At 37.5% G+C, this 21280-nt stretch overlaps 1 protein-coding gene across 1 annotated transcript in view; it reads right to left on the bottom strand.

The window, feature by feature from the left end:
- SLC2A13 (solute carrier family 2 member 13) overlaps nt 1-21280 on the bottom strand; it is a 473922-nt gene that overhangs the window by 355385 nt on the left and 97257 nt on the right. The window contains exon 3 of the mRNA XM_024122830.3: nt 13571-13779. Coding sequence (XP_023978598.1) covers nt 13571-13779 — 209 coding nt within the window. The remainder of the gene's footprint in view (nt 1-13570; nt 13780-21280) is intronic.

Here is a 21280-nt window from a genome sequence, read left to right as displayed (position 1 = left end):
TCAATATCAAAAAAACAAACAACCCAATCCAAAAATGGGCAGAAGACCTAAACAGACATTTCTCCAAAGAAGATATACAGATTGTCAACAAACACGTGAAAGGATGCTCAACATCACTAATCATTAGAGAAATGCAAATCAAAACCACAGTGAGGTATCCCCTCACACCAGTCAGAATGGCTATCTTCAAAAAATCTACAAACAATAATTGCTGGAGAGGGTGTGGAGAAAAGGGAACCCTCTTGCACTGTTGGTGGGAATGTAAATTGATATACCCACTATGGAGAACAGCATGGAGGTTCCTTAAAAAACTAAAAATAGAACTACCATGTGATCCAGCAATCCCACTACTGGGCATATGCCCTGAGAAAACCATAATTCAAAAAGAGTCATGTACCACAGTGTTCACTGCAGCTGTATTTACGATAGCCAGGACATGGAAGCAACCTAAGTGTCCATCGACAGATGAATGGATAAAGACAATGTGGCACATATATACAATGGAATATTACTCAGCCATAAAAAGAAATGAAATTGAGTTATTTGTAGTGAGGTGGATGGACCCAGAGTCTGGCCTACAGAGTGAAGTAAGTCAGAAAGAGAAAAACCAATATGATATGCTAACACACATATATGGAATATTTTTTTTAAAAAGCAATAAAATGGTTCTGAAGAACCTAGTGGCAGGACAGGAATAAAGATGCAGATGTACAGAATGGACTTGAGGACACAGGGTGGGGGTAGGGTAAGCTGGGACAAAGTGAGAGAGTGGCATGGACATATATACACTACAGAATGTAAAATAGATAGCTAGTGAGAAGCAGCCACATAGCACAGGCAGATCAGTTCGGTGCTTTGTGAACACCTAAAGGGGTGGGATAGGGAGGGTGGGAGGGAGACGCAAGAGGGAGGAGATATGGCGATATATGTATATGTATAGCTGATTCACTGTGTTATAAAGCAGAAACTAACACACCATTGTAAAGCAATTATACTCCAATAAAGATGTTAAAAAAAATAAAACGATAGAAAAGATTAAGAGTAATTCTTCGATCTTTGAGAAACATTCGAGAAGATCTCTTCCGATATTTGTTAATAGGTAAGGTTCTTCAGATACCACACGACATGGTTATTAATATTGTGATTCTAGAGCCCATCAATGGAACTTTCCTGTTATCACTAAAAAGTCCCAACATTCAAGAGTGGCTCATGTGCCTTCCCCTTTGAGATGGAGATAATTGGGTTTTCTTCAGAATCTTCCTCTAACCTTCTCCACACACTAGGTAACCTTTAAAGGGCACAACAACTTGTCTTTTCTGAAGGAAAAAAACTCCAGACCAGAGTTTTATTTACAAACCAGACTATCACTTGTGCTGAATGATGGGTTTAGCGTTAAGTTGGAAATGAACTACCCTAAAGCAGCAACTCAAGAACTATATTCCTTTTGAAATGTACTTTGTTGGGTGTTCTCCTCCTATTTGTATTAAATACAGAAAAACTTCACAATGTGTAGGAGTAAAAAAGAAAAATTTGACACAATCAAAACTCCTTTAGCATGGATTTTTTTTATGAAATATGGATTTAAGTATACCATAGCAAGAAAGCAGAAGGATGAATCATCAACTACTACCTATCAACTTCCTAAGACAATCTGCATTTTCAATACAAATCAGTGAAAATGGCTTGAAAGGCTACAGGTAATGCGAAAAGTACTTCTTTCTCCTGTGATTTGCCAAGTGGAAAATCTTCTCTATGTCATTCTTTATCTCTTTGTCTAAGAACTATTCTAATTCTGCTTATGATTTTAAAAATTCTCTGGAGTTTAGAAAATCCAAAGCAACCTTTATTTAAAGCCATGTTGAATTAAATAGAGGTTCTTTTAAATAAGTCATGATACCTAAAAAAGTAAGTTTAACTAAAATCTGAGGAACTTTCCTGGTGGTCCAGTGATAAAGAATTCACCTTCCAATGTAGGGGATGCAGATTCAATCCCTGGTTGGGGAACTAAGATCCCACATGCCACAGGGCAACTAAGACTGAGCACCACACCTACTGAGCTCGGGCACCTCAATGAGAGAGACTGCATGCCGCAAACTACAGAGCCCATGCGCTCTGGAGCCCACACTCCACAACTAGAGAAGAGAAAACCCACACGCCACAACCAGAGAGAAGCCCACACGCTGCAACGAAGATCCTGTGTGCCACAACTAATACCTGACACAGCCATCAAAATTTTTTTTAAAAAGACAATAGAATTATATGTTGTTTTAATAATCCTTCAGCTTACAGCTTGTCAACACAAGAATAGAAAATTAAAGTGGCTTTTTATTTGACCTTTTATTTTAATCTACCCTTTACCATAGGAGATACATATAACAGCCTCACACGTTGACAATTTGGTCAATTTTGTGACAACCTCAAGAATATTAGATATAGATATGTTTTCTTGGCCTACATGTGGAAAATTGGTTGTCATCTTGCTGAGAAACAATTTGTTAATATCTATTTCAAGTTCACCCAGTAAATAGCATACATGCAATTACTTTGGGTCAGAAAGCACTGTACTATCACACGAAGAAAATATAAGCAAAACTACCAGAAATATTAGGAAAAATGACACTTTGCTCTAAGTGCAGCAGATGTCACCTGCAATGAGCATTCCACTGCAATGTCATTAGGCTGGAATTAGAGTTCTAAAGAAACTTTTGGAAGGATTTCTATCAAGATCGATGATACATATATATCTACACTTTCTGACCTCTCTGCAGAACATGATTTGTTGAAATGACCACAGACGATATCAGTTTACAGGAAAAGAAACTGACTTATGAGGATATGAGTCTTGATCACCTAATTGTAAAATTACTGGAGGAAAAAAAGAGAGATACAGCTGTTCTTTCCTGTACACCATAGATGTGACCCCCAAAGAGCTAGAGGTAAATCAAACCAGGTTTTAAAAAACGAACTCACAGGAGGGTCTTGAATAAATTTTCTACCCTACAGCATTCTTCCTTTCCAGGCTAGAGATTAAACTACCCAACAAAGGGAAAACACAGAGCCAACATTCTCCCAGATTACTGAGTTGATTTGTTGATACAATTAAACAATGTAAAGCCCAGCCGCTCTGCGGCACGCGGGATCCTCCCAGACCGGGGCGCGAACCCGGTTCCCCTGCATCAGCAGGCGGACGCGCAACCACTGCGCCACCAGGGAAGCCCCTGTAAATATTCTTGATGTAAATGTTTCTGCAAAGATTATACACTGCATAGGTAACCCTGAATGCACTACAATAGTGACTAGCAACCAGTAGGCCTGGATCTAATTTCAGTTTAAAGCATTAGTTAGTGCCTCTAGGCTGCTACTTCTCACATATACCTAAATATTAAGATTTTAGTGCCCAAAGGGTAGGCCAGCTTTCTCAGTGACACTTTTACATGAAATAAATCAATTTTGGAAGTATCTGTGATTTAGGTGACATAGGTAATATTAACTGTAAAAAATATATATATGTGTGTGTATATATATATATATATGTGTGTGTGTGTGTGTGTGTGTATACATAGATAGATAGGACACACAAAAAAGCTTTTTCCCTAAAAGAAAGTCCATATACAGTTTTAAATTCCTGAGAAAGACCATGTGCTGTAAACAGATGAACAGATTTGCAGGAGGCTGCCCGTGCCACCGGAGGTCTGGACTCAGTCTTCCCCTTGCCTTGCTCCCTTTATCAATCTGTTGTTGCAGTGAAGCTGCCCTGACAACTCCAGGCTCCCAAACCCCTTTCCCTGGTCTTTTTGTAATGGTTCTAACATCAACATCTGCATATTTCTCTAGGGAGAAAAAGCTTTCTTTGCTTACATTTTCCCTCCAATGATCCTGCCTTAATCCCCCACTGCAGAGCCCAGAAGGGAGTGGCAGAGATGGTGCCTTATTTCATACTTTCCCTGAGCCCTGCCTAAGGGGTTCTTCTACTAAGCATGTCAGCAACAGCCTTCACTCTCCTTTGACACCATGCTAGAAAAATACGTGTTCTCTGGTGCTGGATAAGAAATTGAAAAAGTTAAGAAAAAAATGTTTTTTATTATGTGTGGTGATGGATGTTAAGTAAACTTATTGTGGTGATCATTTCACAGTATGTACATATATCAAATCATTATGTTGTACACCTGAAACTAATATAAAGTTATATGTCAATTATACCTCCATTTAAAAAAAAAAAAGAAGAGATCTTGTCCATAATGGTGGAGTAGGAAGACCCTAAGCTCACCTCATCTCACGGGCACACCAAAATTACAACCATTTACAGAGCAACTATTGATGAGAAAGACCAGAACCTACCAGAAAAAAAAATATTATACAACTAAAGATATAAAGAAGAAACCACAATGAGATGGATAGGAGAGGCAGAGGTATAGTCAAGACCCACACCTCCAGGTGGGCGACACACAAATGGGAGGATAATTACAATTGCAGAGGGTCCCTCACTGGGAAAACAAGCCCCCAGAATATTTGGCTTTGACGGTCAGTAGGGCTTACATTCAGGAGAACCAGAGGGCTGTGGAATGTAGAGACTCAACTCTTAAAGGGCACACACACCACATGCTCAGAGACCTATGGCAGAAACAGTAATTTTAAAGGACCCTGGGTCAGATGCAGGCTGATCTTGGAGAATCTCCAGAAGAAGCAGGAGGCAACTGGAGCTCACCCTGGGGACACAGACACTGGCAGTATCCATTTTGGGGAGCTTGTTCTACCACATGGACAGTGGTGCTAGCAACCACTCCTTCTAGCTTATCAGGCTAGGGACCCGGCCATGCCCACTAGGCTATAAGCACCTATACTATGATGCCTCAGGCCAAGCAACTAGCCTGGAGGGGAAACAGCCCCCCAAAAGCAGGAAGGCTGCCTTAAGACCCCTTGAGCCCATAGCCACCCCTGGACATGGCCATGTCCACCAGAGGGCCTAGGACCAAGGACCACACATCAGTGCACAGACACTAGACTTGGGACCCTCAGGGCTACCAGCTGACTTTTCACTGCAAACCCTGCAGGCCAGAAGGGAGTGTCACAATATATTTAAAGTGATGAAAGGGAAAAACCTATATCAAAGAATACCTACCCGGGAAGGCTTTCATTCAGATTTGATGGGGAGATCAAAAGGTTTACAGATAAGCAAAAGCTAAAAGAGTTCAGCACCACCATAACTCCTTTACGAGAAATGTTCAAGGAACTTCTCTAAGCAAAAAAGAAAAGGTCACAACTAGAAACATGAAAATTACTAAAAGAAAAAGCTCATTGGTAAAGGCAAAAATACAGTAAAGGTAGTAAATCAACCATGTACAAAGTCAGTAAAAAGGTTAAAAGGCAAAAGTAGTAAAATCATCTGTATCTGCAGTAAGTAGTTAAAGAATACACAAAACAAAAATATGTAAAATATAACATCAAAAAAAGTAATCCTGGGAAAGGGGAATAAAATGCAGGATTATTAAATAGCATTTGAAATTAAGAGATCAGTAGTTTAAAATAATCATATATATATATGAATACATATATTGCTATAAATGTACCTCATGGTAACCACAAACCAGAAACCTATAATAGATACAAACAAAAAAGAGAAAGGAATCAAAGCATAACACTAAAGACAGTCATCAAATCACAAGGAAACAGAACAAAAGAAGAGGAAATAAACAAAAAATAACTACAAAACTACCCCAAAACAATTTTTTAAAAGGCAGTAAGTACATACCTAACAATAATTACTTTAAATTTAAATAGACTACATGGTCCCATGAAAAGACATAGAGTGGCTGAATGGATACAAAAACAAACTCATATATGCTATCTACGATGGACTCACTTCAGATCTAAGACACACACAGACTGAAGTGAGGGGATGGAAAAAGAAATCAAAGGAGAAAAAAAAAAAAAAAAAAACCTGGAGACAAATGAAAACAAAGCACAATGATCCAAAACCTATGGGATGTAGGAGAAGCAGTTCTAAGAAGGAAGTTTATAGTGATACAAGCCAACCTCAGGAAATGAGAAAAATCTCAAATGAACAACCTAACCTTACCCCTAAGGAACTAGAAAAAGAACAAACAAAATCCAAAGTTAGTAGAAGGAAAGAAATCAAAGACCAGAGTAGAAATAAATAAAATAGAAACTATAAAAACAATAGAAGCAATCAGTGAGATGAAGAGCCAGTTCTTTAAAAAGATAAACAAAATTGATAAACCTTAAGCTGGACTGACCAACAAAAAGAGAGGACCCAAATCGATTAAATCAGAAATGTAAACAGGAATACTTACAACCGACACCACAGAAATACAAAGGATCATATGAACAATTATATGCCAATAAAATGAATAATCTAGAAGAAATGGACAAACACGTAGAAATGTACAATCTCCCAAAACTGAACCAGAAAGAAATAGAAAATACGAACAGACTGATTACCAGTAATGAAATTGAATCAATAATCAAAACTCTCAACAAACAAAAGTCCAGAAACAGATGGCTTCACAGGTGAATTCTACCAAACATTTAGAGAAGAGTTAACATGTATCCTTCTTGAACTATTCCCAAATATTGCAGAGGGAGGAATGCTTCCAACTCATTCTACGAGGCCAGCATCACCCTGATACCAAAAACAGACAGAAATATCAAAAACAAGAAAAACAATTACAGGACATTATCACTGATGAACATAGATGCAAAAATCCTCAACAAAATAATAGCAAACCAAATCCAGCAATACATTAAAAGAATCATACACCATGATCAAGTGGGATTTATCCCAGAGATGGCTCAATACCCACAAATCAATAAATGTGATAAACCACATTAACAAAATGAAGAATAAAAATCATATGATTGTCTCAATAGATGCAGAAAAATCTTTTGATAAAATTCAACATCTGTTTATGATAAAAACTCTCCACAAAGTGGGTACAGAGGGAACATACCTCAACATAATAAAACCAGATATGAAAAACCCACAGCTAACATCATACTCAGCAGTGAAATTTGAAAGGATTCCTATAAGATCAGGAAGAAGACAAGAATACCCTCTCTCACCACTTTTATTCAGCATAGAATTGGAAGTCCCAGCCACAGCAGACAAGAAAAAAGAAATAAAAGAAATCCAAATTTGAAAGGAAGAAGTAAAACTGTCACTGTTTGCAGACAATGGGACTATACGTAGAAAATCCTAAAGCCGCCACTGAAAAAGCACTAGAGTTCATCAATTAATAAAGTTTAAATACAGCAGGATACAAATTTAATATATAGAAATATGTTGCATTTCTATACACTAAAAATAAAATATCAGAAAGAGAAATGTTTTAAAAATCCCATTTACCATCACATCAAAAATTATAAAATACCTAGGGAATAAATTTAACTACAGAAATAAAATACCCGTACTCAGAAAACTATAAAACGCTGTGAAAGAAATGGAAGAGGACACAAACTGATGCAAAGATATACCATGTTGATGGATAGGAAGAATTAATATTGTTAAAATGACCACACTACCCAAGGCAATCTACAGAGTCAATGCAATCCCTATCAAACTACTAGTGGCATATTTCACAGAAATAAAAGAAGTAATTTTAAAATTTGTATGGAAACACAAAGACCCTGAAAAGCCACAACAATCTTGAGAAAAATAACAGAGCTGGAGGTATCATGTTTCCTGGCTTCAGACTATATTACAAAGTCATCAAAACAGTATGGTACTGGCCCAAAACCCGACACATAGATCAATGGAACAGAACAGAGAGAAATAAACTCACACATTCATGGTCAGTCAATCTATGACACAGGAGGCAAGAATACACAATGAGGAAAAGATAGTCTCTTCAATAAGTGGTGCTGGGAAAACTGGACAGCTATATGTAAAAGAATAACATTAGAACATTTTCTCACACCATATACAAAAATAAATTCAAAATGGATTAAAGATTTAAATGTAAGACTAGAAACCATAAGACTTCTAGAAGAAAGCATAGAACACTCTTTGACATAAATCAAAGCAATGTTTTTTGGATCTGTCACCTTAGGCAAATGGGACCTATTTAAAAGCTTTTGCACAGCAAAGGAAACCATCAAAAAAATGAAAAGACAACATACAGAATGAGAGAAAATATTTGCAAATGATATGACCAATAAGGGATTAATATCCAAAATATAAATAGCTCATACAACTCAATATCAAAAAACAAACAACCCAATTAAAACATGGGTCAAAGACATGAATAGACGCTTTTCCAAAGAAGACACAGAGATGACCAACAGCCACATGAAAAGATGCTCAACATCACTAATCATCAGAAAAATGGAAAGCAAAACCACAATGAGGTATCGCCTCACACCTATCAGAATGGCTATCATCAAAAAGACCACAAATAACAAATGTTGGCGAAGATGTGGAAAAAAAGGGAACACTTCTACACTGTTGGTGGGCATGTAAATTGGTGCAGCCACTGTGGAAAACAGTATGGAGGTTCCTTAAAAACCTAAAAATCGAACTACCATATGATCCAGCAATTTCACTTCTGGATATTTACCCGAAGAAAACCAAAACACTAATTCAAAAAGATAAATGCACCCGTGTTCACTGTAGCATTATTAACAATAGCCTAGACTTGGAAGCAGCCTAACTGCGCATGTACATACAAGTCATGACTCTTCCACATCTATGCAACATGAAATAAACTAGTAAGATAAACCATAAGAGATAAGAAACAAAATGTTAGAAATGGTATATTATTTTGTACTCAAATGTGCTTTTAATTCTTAAAGTAGTAACTGTGTCTCTACTAATTCCAAGCTTTGGCTTGGCAACCTGGGATAAATAAAGATGTATAGTTAGTTATTACTGAAATGTCTTTAAACTCTGGTACATGTACATGTATATATATAATCAAAATGTTCCAAGAAAATTAATCTGGTAACTTAACGATACATATAATTTTGCATTTGCTGTTCCCTCTGCCTGGAACAGTCTTCCCTTTAGTTCTCTACATTGCTGATTCTTTATCACCATTCAAACTCACCTCTTCAGAGAAGCGTTTCCTAATCACCCCACCTAAAGGAGCCCCTCTTCAGTCCCTCTATAAATATGTTATCATCCTGTTTGTTTCCTTCAAAGCAATTACCACAAATTGTAGTTATCTGGTAATTATTTACTCTTTTATTTATCAGTTGTGTGCCTCTTCTCAGTGGGCCAGAACCTTGTCTATCTACTTACTGCCACATCCCCACATTTACTGAGTGTCACTCAATAAGTATTTCTGAATGAAAGACTCTTGTATAGTATTTAGAATTTTTATTTTATTATTTTTAATTTTTTTTAGTTTTGGCTGCATCGGGTCTTAGTTGCACGCAGGATCTTCATTGCAGCATGTGGGCTTCTCTCTAGTTGTGGCGCACGGCCTCCAGAGCGCATGGGCTCTGTAGTTTGCAGCACACGGGGGGCTCTCTAGTTGAGGCACATGGGCTCCGTAGTTGTGTCGTGTGGGCTTAGTTGCCCTGTGGCATGTGGGATGTTAGCTCCCCGACCAGGGATCAAACCTGGGTCTCCTGCATTGGAAAGCATATTCTTTACCACTGGACCACCTGAGCAGTCCCGGTATTTAGAAATTTTAAAACAGGCATTTCTCACAGACTTTTAAAACGAAAAAATCAGACTGTGGAGCTGTTATAATCTGGTTCTCTTTTCTTACAAACCTAATAGAAAACTGAGGTTCAGTGCTCCCCCCAAAATCCTTTTAGGATTACAAGTTTGGAATGGAGCAGGACAAGTCTTTCATCTCCCTGTCTCCCAATTCCGAGAGCTTTCCCAACCAAGCTGTCGTTTCTTCTAGTCTCACTTTATTAGTCCTACAGGATGTATAAACAGTGTTGAACACAAATGAAAATTGTTTGCTTCTTTTCCCATAAACTGCCTTTTTTCCCCTATAGTGGAGAAATCACATGCTAAAGAGGTTGACTTTTATGTCATGTACAGAAGAAGAGATGAAATCCCATTATAACCCAATCCTGTTCCACAGCATGGCCTATGAGCCTCACTTCTCCTGCAGACCTGGTCAGAGAAGCCACCATATTCACTACATAAAGTCATAAAGTAAGTTTTGAAACAGGAAGTAAATAAGTCCCATACACACTGACATTTCATACATCAAAAAAATTAATACATAATTTAGCAGCTATGCCTATTTTCCTCAAAGAGGACAAATTTAAACTCAAGTGACCAAGGAAAAAAATCCTACAAATAGAGGAGGGTCACATAACCAAGTACCATAATAGTCACAAGTCACAAATCCACTGGAAACTGACAGAAGGACATCATTTACTGATCTGGAATCAGACCTATTTGGCTCACAGGTAGCAGGTAAATAAGCCACCACGTCTGATGATAAAATATTTCTGCCAAAAGGAAAGGTGGTCGTATTAAACAACTATTTTCTACCCTCCTGGAATAGCTGAGCATTTTATGGTGCCTAGGACAAGGTTTGTCCCTCCAAGCAACTGCCCTCCACTACTCAGAGTTCCTGGGCTTGAAGTCATGGCTCAAAATTCACCTCATCAGAATCCATGGACAGATTAACACAGGTCACTCTCTAACCCTCCAACACAATGGCTGGCTGTTCACTGAGCCAGAACATTTTTGTTATTTCAAAGTTAGCTGTTTCTTCATGTGTAATTGTCCATCTAGCCTATCTTTTCAAATGTAAAGTGACTGAGGGCAGGACCTTCTGGTTTGTAACACAAGTCCTAGCACTACTCTCTATTTTCCAACTGAACTGACATGAAAACGATGCAATAAAATTCATACTGTGCAGAATATGTTTTACTGTGGTCAAATATATCAGTCACAAAAATGAAGCCCCAAATTACTGGTGCTTGTGTAACCCCGGCAAAACTGTCTGTGTGCATTCATGCCATAATGCTATTAATTCTTTACCTTTATAAAAGAACATGAGATTAGTTTTAAAATTAAGCAAGATGACAGTACTCAAATAATACAAATCCAGAAATGGAAAAATTATTAACCCTATTAGTTACAAAGTTTACAATATTTACCCAAGCATAAGACAAATTAGGATTCAGTGGATAATATTATGGTATTAAGATTTGTGCCACTTTGTCTTTGAAATGATATCTGCCTTTAATTCTTCTATCAATGTGTAATGCATAACAAATAAATTTTATGTATACAATTTTTAAAAAAAGATTTGTGCCGGGCTTCCCTGGTGGCGCAGTGGTTGAGAACCCGCCTGCCGATGCAGGGGACACAGGTTCGTGCCCCGGTCCCGGAAGATCCCACATGCTGCGGAGCGGCTGGGCCCGTGAGCCATGGCTGGTGAGCCTGTGCATCCGGAGCCTGTGCTCCACAACGGGAGAGGCCACAACAGTGAGAGGCCCGGCAGCATACCACACACACAAAAAAAAGATTTGTGCCAAATGTGCATATAAAGCAATATGAGGAAATAGGTAAATAGCTAACTATTTTATCTATATCCAATAGGTATAGGTAAAATAGTGCCCTACTTAGTTCCCAAAGACGTCTAATAAAAACTAAAGCAGACACAGATAACTGCAATCCTATCTACCTCAAGTTTCTAAAAACCCATTTGGTTACACATTCCAAATAGTCATGAGACTCAAACAGCGTGCATCATCAACAACTGCATGGCGAGACCAGTCAGACAACTTTTTAAGTAGTCAAAGTGAAGCTACATGTTCAATGCTTTGTAGTAAAGTCAGTGGTATCCCTACTCCTAAACAAGAAGTCTTTTTTATTAAGTTGTTGTTTCGATCCTTAACATAAATTAATAAAAACTTATGTTCTAAGTAGTATTTAATATAACCTAATAATCTGAAAAGATTTCCACTCACACATTATTAGCACATGGGTTTCAAGTATACTGATTACATGTAATTACATTACATTACTGATTACAATATGAAACAACCTCATATTTCATTCAAGCAGCTGCTGAGAGGAATTTAGACAGAAGCATGAAAGAAGCTATTTGTAATTTAAATAGACAATTAAAATTGTATTTTAAAAATTAACACAATCTTGAACTCACTAAGTGAATTAGTTTTGTTAAAACAAAATTCTCTTTAATACTTGCACTAATGGGCAGAGTATCGGAAGTGCTGACAATGCCAGGCGCATGGTATATACTCAGAAACTTTTTGCTAAAAATGACCTTGTGGGCTCACAATTATCTAGGGGCTTTGGTCTGAGCAAGGAGGTAATAAGATCACACTGTGTATGTAAGTATCATGTACTATGTATATGTAAGTCAAACCATGTGTGGTTACCACAGTGACCAGTTTCTGCAGTGTTCATTCTATTGCTTCTTCAGCTCTACCAAAAAACAGTAAGCGTGAGTGAACAGACCTTCCAAGACTTGTGTATGACATATATCAATAAAGGGTTGTATGTGTGTTTGGCATCTTCTCAGGTATGAAAAATAATTTGACTAATATAACTAAGCATCTCCACTGAACAACCAATTAATGTAGAGGCAGAAAGAAGGTTGAGAGAAAATGAAACAATTTGGGGGAATGTGAATCCAGCAGGGAATTGTAAAATGTCTACCTTTTCCCATCATTCCCATCTGGCAAATCGCTTACCCAAATCAGACTGTCAAGATTACAGATCTTGCCTGAGAATTTTTAAATCCCTACATGATTTCTTCTCTGAAAATAAATTCATCAACATAAATTAAACAGAACCATGCTTTTTTTGGTTTCTAACATGGTTAAATTGTGATTAGACAATTAAACATTTTAATGAAAACAGGGAAATGCAAAATTATTCCATAACTAGTATATGAAGGTATTCTTAGTCTTTTTAAAAATTAGTATGGAAATTAATGTAACACATGTAAACAAGGTATTTAATTTTACTAAAGTGATTTATTTTGACAATAGTTCAAACTGAATTTTATTTAATATAGAAGGTCAATAATACATACTTATCTTTATATATTAAATATTTATATGTAAAATATACACGTACTCAAAAGATGTCCCCGCACTCAAAATGAAAACTATGTTAAGTATATCTGACTTAAAATAAAAGAAATTGGGCTTCCCTGGTGGTGCAGTGGTTGCGCGTCCGCCTGCCGGTGCAGGGGAACCGGGTTCGCGCCCCGGTCTGGGAGGATCCCACATGCCGCGGAGCGGCTGGGCCCGTGAGCCATGGCCGCTGCGCCTGCGCGTCCGGAGCCTGTGCTCCGCAACGGGAGAGGCCGCAGCAGAGGGAGGCCCGCATACCAAAAAAAAATAAAAAATAAAAATAAAAGAAATTACAAAAATAAAAATAGTAATTATTTGAGGACAGTGGAATTATGGCAGTGTTTTCTTCATTCTTTTGTAACATTATCATATTGCTTTTAAAATTAAAGTATATTTATTTTGGTTTAGTTATACATATTAAACCACTTCATCATTTAGAGACATTAAATAATACTAAAAGAATATAATTTATAAGTAAAACTATTATGTAGTTTTAAAATTCATAATATGTATAAAATCCACATACCTGAGCCAACCTCTTTTTCCTCTTCTTCAATGTTGTTTTTGATGCTATCATACTCCTCATCAATGGTCTGGTTACCACGCATCTGAGATAAAATTCTACGGGCCTTTTGAGTCTGTCCTTTCTGAATAAGCCATCGAGGGCTTTCAGGTAAAAAGAGAAAGCCAAAAAACTGTATAACTGCTGGAATTGCTGCAAGTCCCAGCATGTACCTGCAATAAGAAATCAATACATTGTTGTAAAATGTGGTCTTATTAGTATTGAGTATGAATAAAAGGTTTGTGTTCACCACATTAGGAATAACATATAATGGTAAAAATTAGAATGATTTTCTTTTCATCGTATGTGCATGTGTGTGTCACCAGAAAAGATATTTTTATATTGTAGTGAAAAACTGAAAAATGAGAAAAAGCTGATTCTTCTTTATCTCTCCCACAAATTACAATGAAAAAGAATGGACAAAAGTCACGATCATTTTGGATAGGCATTCTGAACCAAACACAACATGCAAAACACCAAAATCACCATTCCTATCTAACACTAATATAATATAATTTTGTAATTTACAATATAAAAATGGGGCTAAGACAAAACTCTCTGATATCTGTTTAAAAGATATACTTTTCGGGCTTCCCTGGTGGCGCAGTGGTTGAGAGTCCGCCTGCCGATGCAGGGGATGCGGGTTCGTGCCCCGGTCCGGGAAGATCCCACATGCCGCGGAGCGGCTGAGCCCGTGAGCCATGGCCGCTGAGCCTGTGCGTCCGGAGCCTGTGCTCCGCAACGGGAGAGGCCTGCGTACCGCAAACAGAAGAAAAAAAAAGATATACTTTTCATTAAAATAAATGCCCAGATTTATTGCTTTACAGTTATTTCTTCTCTGTAAATGATTAGTTATGATTTCATTTTGCCATCAAGCATATTTTTTTGACAAAAAAGCACTTTACTTAACAAAAAATGGGGGGGTGGAGGGAGAGTTAGGAAAGCACATAGCAGCCGATAGCAGAAAAAAGATGAAGTCAGATGCTAATAATCATTATTAAAATGACTAGAAATATGAAAAAGCTCCTAATGTTTTAAGTTGTCATCTTCTTCAAATGTCTATTCTTAATGACTGGCAAAATTCTAAATAACAAATAAGCATATAGCACTTTAAATCTACCAGAGAAATAACAAAAATAGCATTATGAGTATATGAATATCAAAGATCTCTCCAAATTATTCTGACCACTGGACTAATCTCCTAATACCTCTAGGCCTCAATCTTTTTTTTTTTTTTTTGCGGTCGGCGGGCCTCTCACTGTTGTGGCCTCTCCCGTCGCGGAGCACAGACTCCGGACGCGCAGGCTCAGCGGCCATGGCTCACGGGTCCAGCCGCTCCGCGGCATGTGGGATCTTCCCGGGTGGCCTCTCCCGTCGCGGAGCACAGACTCCGCGGCCATGGCTCACGGGCCCAGCCGCTCCGCAGCACATGGGATCCTCCCGGACCGGGGCACGAACCCGCATTTCCTGCATCGGCAGGCGGACTCTCAACCACTGCGCCACCAGGGAAGCCCGGCCTCAATCTTTTTAAACTGAGTTAGATTACATAAACTTCAAAGTCTCTTTAAATTGGTGGCTTCTATGACTCTAGGACACCTGGATGTTTTCTATTGATCCAAGTTCCCAGAATATTTTCCATGGTAGATTTCTGGTGGTAGAGCTCAGAAGGCCAGTCCTGATTACATAACAACCCATACTCACTGGTATTCATAAATCAATGAGAATTCATCTGACTCAATACACTTTTCAAAGCTGTTCTAACTTTTAAGCCATGCTAAACCAAAAGTATAGCAGCCCTGAAGACACATATCTTGTGAATAAGTCTATTATTTTCCAGGCAATTTCATTTTACTTCCAAAAAGAGTAGAAAAACAAAACACAATTGCTACATGGGTGTTAAGAGTACCTCCTACTCAAACAGTAACTATAAATACACTCAGAAAAAATTAACTAAGATTTAGAAAGTGAACAAAGTGTTTATGAATGACTAAATGAATCACTTGGCCTACAATATTAAAGGAAACCTTATTAGACATGTTTTATACTTTAATCCATATGAGTACTGATAATTACACCAATACTTAATCACTCCTTCCTCGGCTCACCTAGAAAACACCTTTAACCTCTATTTACGTCATTATACCTTGTATTATAATAAATTATTTACCTATTTCACTTGACTGCATATTTAACTTTATATTCAGCATAGCACCTTATAAAGTATCTTGCACAGTAGGCATTTAGTAAATGTTTTATGAAATGATACAAAAACAGCTATATATATCGAAACTGTCTATATAAACTAAACAGAAAACTGTTTCACACTCATATAGTAACATTTTATGCAGCAACTCTACTGGATCATTTAGCTCTGCAAAGTTACTTACACAGAAATTCTTTCCAATGAAACTATTTGTTACTCTAGATATGATCAGACCTTTTCTTCTGAAGACTCATCTGATGAGAACTAGAGAGATCAGCTCACACAAATGCATATTTCTGGCCTCTTTCCCTCAAGATGTTAACTTGTATAACCAAATCTTAATGTGTGTTTTAATGCTGTAAAGGAATGAAATTTCTATTCAGTGTGTTCTCTCTTCAAAAATTTAAGAAAAAAGGTTATCCTACATTGCCAATTATTTAAAAGAAAAGCAATAAAAAGGTAGAAACCAAATATACTGGATTAGGAAATAAATAAGAAAAGTACTAAAGATGAAAGCCTTTACTTTTCATTTCTCTATACCTTTCTTGATCTTTCCTTCTGTTTTCCAAACCCCCTTAGTGATGAATTAAGATTAAAGGGGTGCACTGAATACTTCAAAGAAGCACTGAAATGAATACAGAAACTGAATCATTTTTAGACCCGAAGATGCTCACATAATACTTTGCACTTTACTACTCATTATTTAAACCCAGAACACAATATTTTCTAAAAATTAAAAGAAAAAAGAAAAGAAGGGAAGAAAAGAGAAAATACAAAAAGAAAAATACAAAGATACATATTACCCTGTTTTTTTAAGCGAGCTGTAGATGACAGAATACTTTAGCCCTCCAGCCTTCTGAAATCTCTAAGTCCCAAGAGTCTAGGTCTGACATTTACAATTCAATGCCTTAATACTAGGGTAGGAAAAAGGAACTCACACTCTATTGCCAAACTTTAAGGATACTAAAGCCTGTTTTCAGAGACTAGTCAAGATAAAACATGTTTTATACATTTACATCCTAGGATTTCTGAAAGTAAAACAAAGGAGCTTATTTTACTATATTTTAATTATCTTTCATGATAAAAATATTTTGATAGAAATAAATTACCATGGCTTTGTGTATTTACACAACAGATCAGGTAACTGTGGTTTATGATGGAGAGAAGGTAGGAGCAGACCTGGGTCATACTTCACCTCCGGACATATTAACCACAAAACCCTGATCAAGCTACATAACATTTTAATGCACAGATGACAGTGTCCATTTCATTGAGCTGTTGGGAGAATTAAGTGAAATTCTTTCGGTACCTAAGCACAAAGAGAAAGCTCAGCAAAAAATGTTTTTACTTCCCTGACCTTCTCCCCTTCTCAACTAATTCAATGCAACTTTTCTGTTCCAGCTATATCATCCACCCAAACTTTTAGTAGGCAGCAGTAACCAGTTTGTTTCTTGAGGAAAAACTGTTCCTCCAATGATATGCATACTGGAGAATAAGAAGAATAAATAAGAGTTTGCTTTGCTGTGATACTGATGAAAATTTTAACATTAGACTAAGAGAGGAGGAACTCTATAGACTAGAGTTAAGGCACTATTACAGACTTACCAAGAGTCCTCTAAATCCAAGGAAACCAGGAACCAGATGAATGACAAGAGTACACTGACAAACCAGGCAGGCAATCCCCAAACAGACAAGCAGCCCCCTATTGACATGGGGGAATCTCATAATTATAAGCCAAATCAAGGGTTCTAAACCCTGGCTGCACATTAGAATCACCCAGGAGGCTTTTAAAACACACCAGTGTCCAGGGCCCACCTACCCCAGGGATTTTGACTAATTGCTCTGGGCTTCAAGCTCAGGGAATTCGATTTTCTTAAAAGCTCCCCAGGTGCCATCAAGGCTGAGAACCACTGATCTAAGTGTTTTAAAAATCCAGGGGGTGAACGTGAACAATAAGCACCCAAGGTCCACCTTAGAGCAAACGCCATTTACCTTCTGGAGGTCAGATAGCACATCAAGCTGACAGAAGGGGAAATGAGGTTGACTCAATCAAAAATGCCAAGCCTTCATGAGTTCTAAAAATTTTTAGAATATTCTTTAGCATCATGATCACTCACAGAAAGATACCTTTTCAAACTTTCTAAACTGAAGTTAACAAATGAGCTATTTTCTGGTACAACTAGCAGGGCCAGCACCTGCCTACCAGAAAACTAAGGAGGGGACCTCAAATAGTAAGCAATACTTTCAAATTGTGTGTTTGGGCCACCTATCAACAAAGGAGACAAGCCGGGCTTCTTCACCTCAGATTAAGCCTTCCCAGTGTCAGGAACTGAAACTCTGTAAACCAAACATCCCTCATTCCTGGGTGCCTGCCCTCCCCACTGTGGCTGAGCAGACCTGCTGAGCTGCTGCCATCAGATGGCCTGTGTCTCACACAAAACCAAACAAGTCCTTCATTGAACTGAACAATTTACAATCATTCTTGTTTTAAAGGAATCATATTGCTCTAACCTATGAAACAAAAGACAAGTATCTTTGAATAGATGGCCATTTAAGACACAGAATTTTGCAGTTCATAATTGCCCCTCTCTGAACTGATGATAACATGGTTATCTGAAAACATAGTCAACAGATAAACATGTTTCTTATCTCTAGTAGTTCCACAGCGGTGATGATTATGTTCCAAATACATGAAAATCTACTTGAAGGTCAAACTCAACTTGAACAGCAAAAGTAATAGCTAACACATAGCACTAGTTACTATGTGCCAAGCACTGTTCAAAAGAATTAAAATACTTTAACTCATTAATCTTCGTAACATCCCTATAAGCTAGGTACCATTATTATTACCATTTTAAAGACAAAGAAATGAGGCACAAAGAAGATACAGAACTAGCATGCGGTGGAACTAGGATTAAAACCCAGGCTCCCTATAATAAATGTTTCATGATTACTTGATAATAATTCTGCAGGACTCATAAAAGGGGGCATAAATTTACCTCAGCCTCATGTTTAAGGATCGCTTTAGAAGTCTGTTGTTCACACATCGCTGTGAAATGCAGCAAAGCCCTGTGGCGACAACAGGGGAAAGGGCTGCTGGGTGCAGTCCCTCCCAATCTTGCCAAACCCTGCATAGCACCTGACACTTAGCAGCCACTGGGCTAGGGAACTGCAAACTGGATTTAACAACACGGACCCGCTCGTGGCAAATGGGATATTCTATTACCCTCACCACCAGAGTGTTTCTATGAAAACAGTTGACTATTAGTTAAAAGAAAATATATCATTTTTAAGGGTAAACTTGTGGTGCTCACTTTGAACACTGTGCCAAAATGAATTTTGATTTAATTTTTTCTTTAATATACACTGATAAACTTTTCATATAGGAAAAATTTAGATAATAACACAATAGATAGCTTAAAAGATGTTTGAGGGCAAAAAATTTTGACTTGAGATTTGATCCTTTTAAAATGTTTTATATGACAGATGTCATAAATCTAAAGTTGCTTTTCTCTACACTTTCTTTTCCAATGTCTGCCTTCCAGAGGCCGCCCCAAAAGGAATTGTGCTGGACTGAGGAATTGTATCCTGCATCACGTTCTGTTTACTTCTCTTCTCCCCTCTATTCTTTTTCCTCCTTAAATTCTCAAATGATGGGAAAAGGTTACCAATGCCTTATAATGCAAGAGCTATATGATTTATGGTTTTACTTGTAAGTCAAGCTGTAACAGAAAGACTATCATAGCTTAGGGAACTGTATCACAAAATATTATATTTAAAACAAATTGTATAAAATTATTTTTATGGCTCTTGAGGTGCTGAATTCTACTAAGGGAAGACATTTTCACTCTGAGAAGCACAGTAAAGATTTTTTGGCCACTGCAGTCATTTAGCCAAATATCCTCCTAATAGGCCATGATAGCATTAATGTGCAGTTCAGTAATCACTTCCTTACCTGTCTCTAGACCTCGTGTTGTTAAAAGTATACATTTTAAAACCAAATCCTCATGTTACATTTTTCTAGTCCTAGAGAATCTTGATATTTTTCAAAACAGTAAGATGAGCTTAGTCACAATCTCTGAAACTGTCCTGGGTACAGGGAGGGTTTTTAGCAATATTCTCTAATAATATCTAATACTGCCTTATAATAAACTGAAAAAAATCAAATGACAAATCTGTATTTGTTATTCCAATAGTTTTACCTCCATCCTCTATCTTCTAGCTTGCATTCTGTTTATATCTATTTGCTATTAATCTGGAAATCAAGAATGGTTAGCTCATTCTAAGAGCTCAAATCAATGAGGAATACTGTATCATAAATACTAAGCATAATGCTATGCTTTATTCTTTAAAACTATACAGTTTCAAATTGGCATTCTTTCACATATAACTATGAAATAAACTTTAAACCTTTTTTTTTTCCTGAAACATTTCATTGTAAATAGAAAGGGTTAACAGTTAGAGTAAGTAAATTCTTTGAAAATGTTACTTTTTGAAGATTTACTGTGTTTGCTTTGAAAGCTAAGGCTGAACTTGCCATCTGAGATGTTATTCAGCTGTTTACCCAGAAAACATCTGAATGTGAGTTAAGTACCAAAACTCTAAGCCAATCATTAAGCAATTGAGCATCATGAATGAACTTAACCAGAGAGAGTGCATTACTGTGTAAAACCGAAAACATCTCCCCAAGCTCAACTTTCCAATGATCTCTATCATTATACACTTTTTAAGTTTCCCCTTAAAAAGGCATAACCCCACCCCTTCAAACCACATCCAAGAACACCGTCCTTCAGCCCTATATCTAGAGCTACCCAACTTCGTTGTTCAAGAGTCCTAAGGATTTTGAGTTTTTTCATAAACTTTAAGTAATAATCACATGAGTAATGCATTTACTCCGAGATCCCTATTCTTGGATTTACAAAAGAAACAGCCACCTTTAAATATCAATGATAAAATAATTACTCGATAGTCATCAAACATGAATTGTGATTTATATATGTTCCTACTTAATGCAAGCTTTAAATGCAAGAAGATAACACTGAATTTAACTACCTGCTATAGTTACAACTTACTTGATAATATATTTAAAATTTTTTCTTCATCACTCACAAATCCATTTCAATAGATAAGAAATTAAAATAAGAAAATACTGCCTAACAAAGGCTACAAATGAACTTACCTACAAAACCGAAATAGAGTTACAGATGTAGAAAATAAACTTATGCTTACCGGGGGTTAAGGGGTGGGGGAGGGATGAATTGGAAGACTGGGATTGACACATACACACTATGATATATAAAATAGATAACTAGGGCTTCCCTGGTGGCGCAGTGGTTGAGAGTCCGCCTGCCGATGCAGGGGACGCGGGTTCGTGCCCCCGTCCAGGAAGATCCCACATGCTGCGGAGCGGCTGGGCCCGTGAGCCATGGCCGCTGAGCCTGCGCATCCGGAGCCTGCGCATCCGGAGCCTG

This window comes from Physeter macrocephalus, chromosome 6, assembly GCF_002837175.3.
Source record: "Physeter macrocephalus isolate SW-GA chromosome 6, ASM283717v5, whole genome shotgun sequence".
Lineage (NCBI taxonomy): Eukaryota > Metazoa > Chordata > Mammalia > Artiodactyla > Physeteridae > Physeter > Physeter macrocephalus.
The sequence above is the reverse complement of the archived record's forward strand: the minus strand, read 5'-3'. Positions and strand labels throughout refer to the sequence as shown.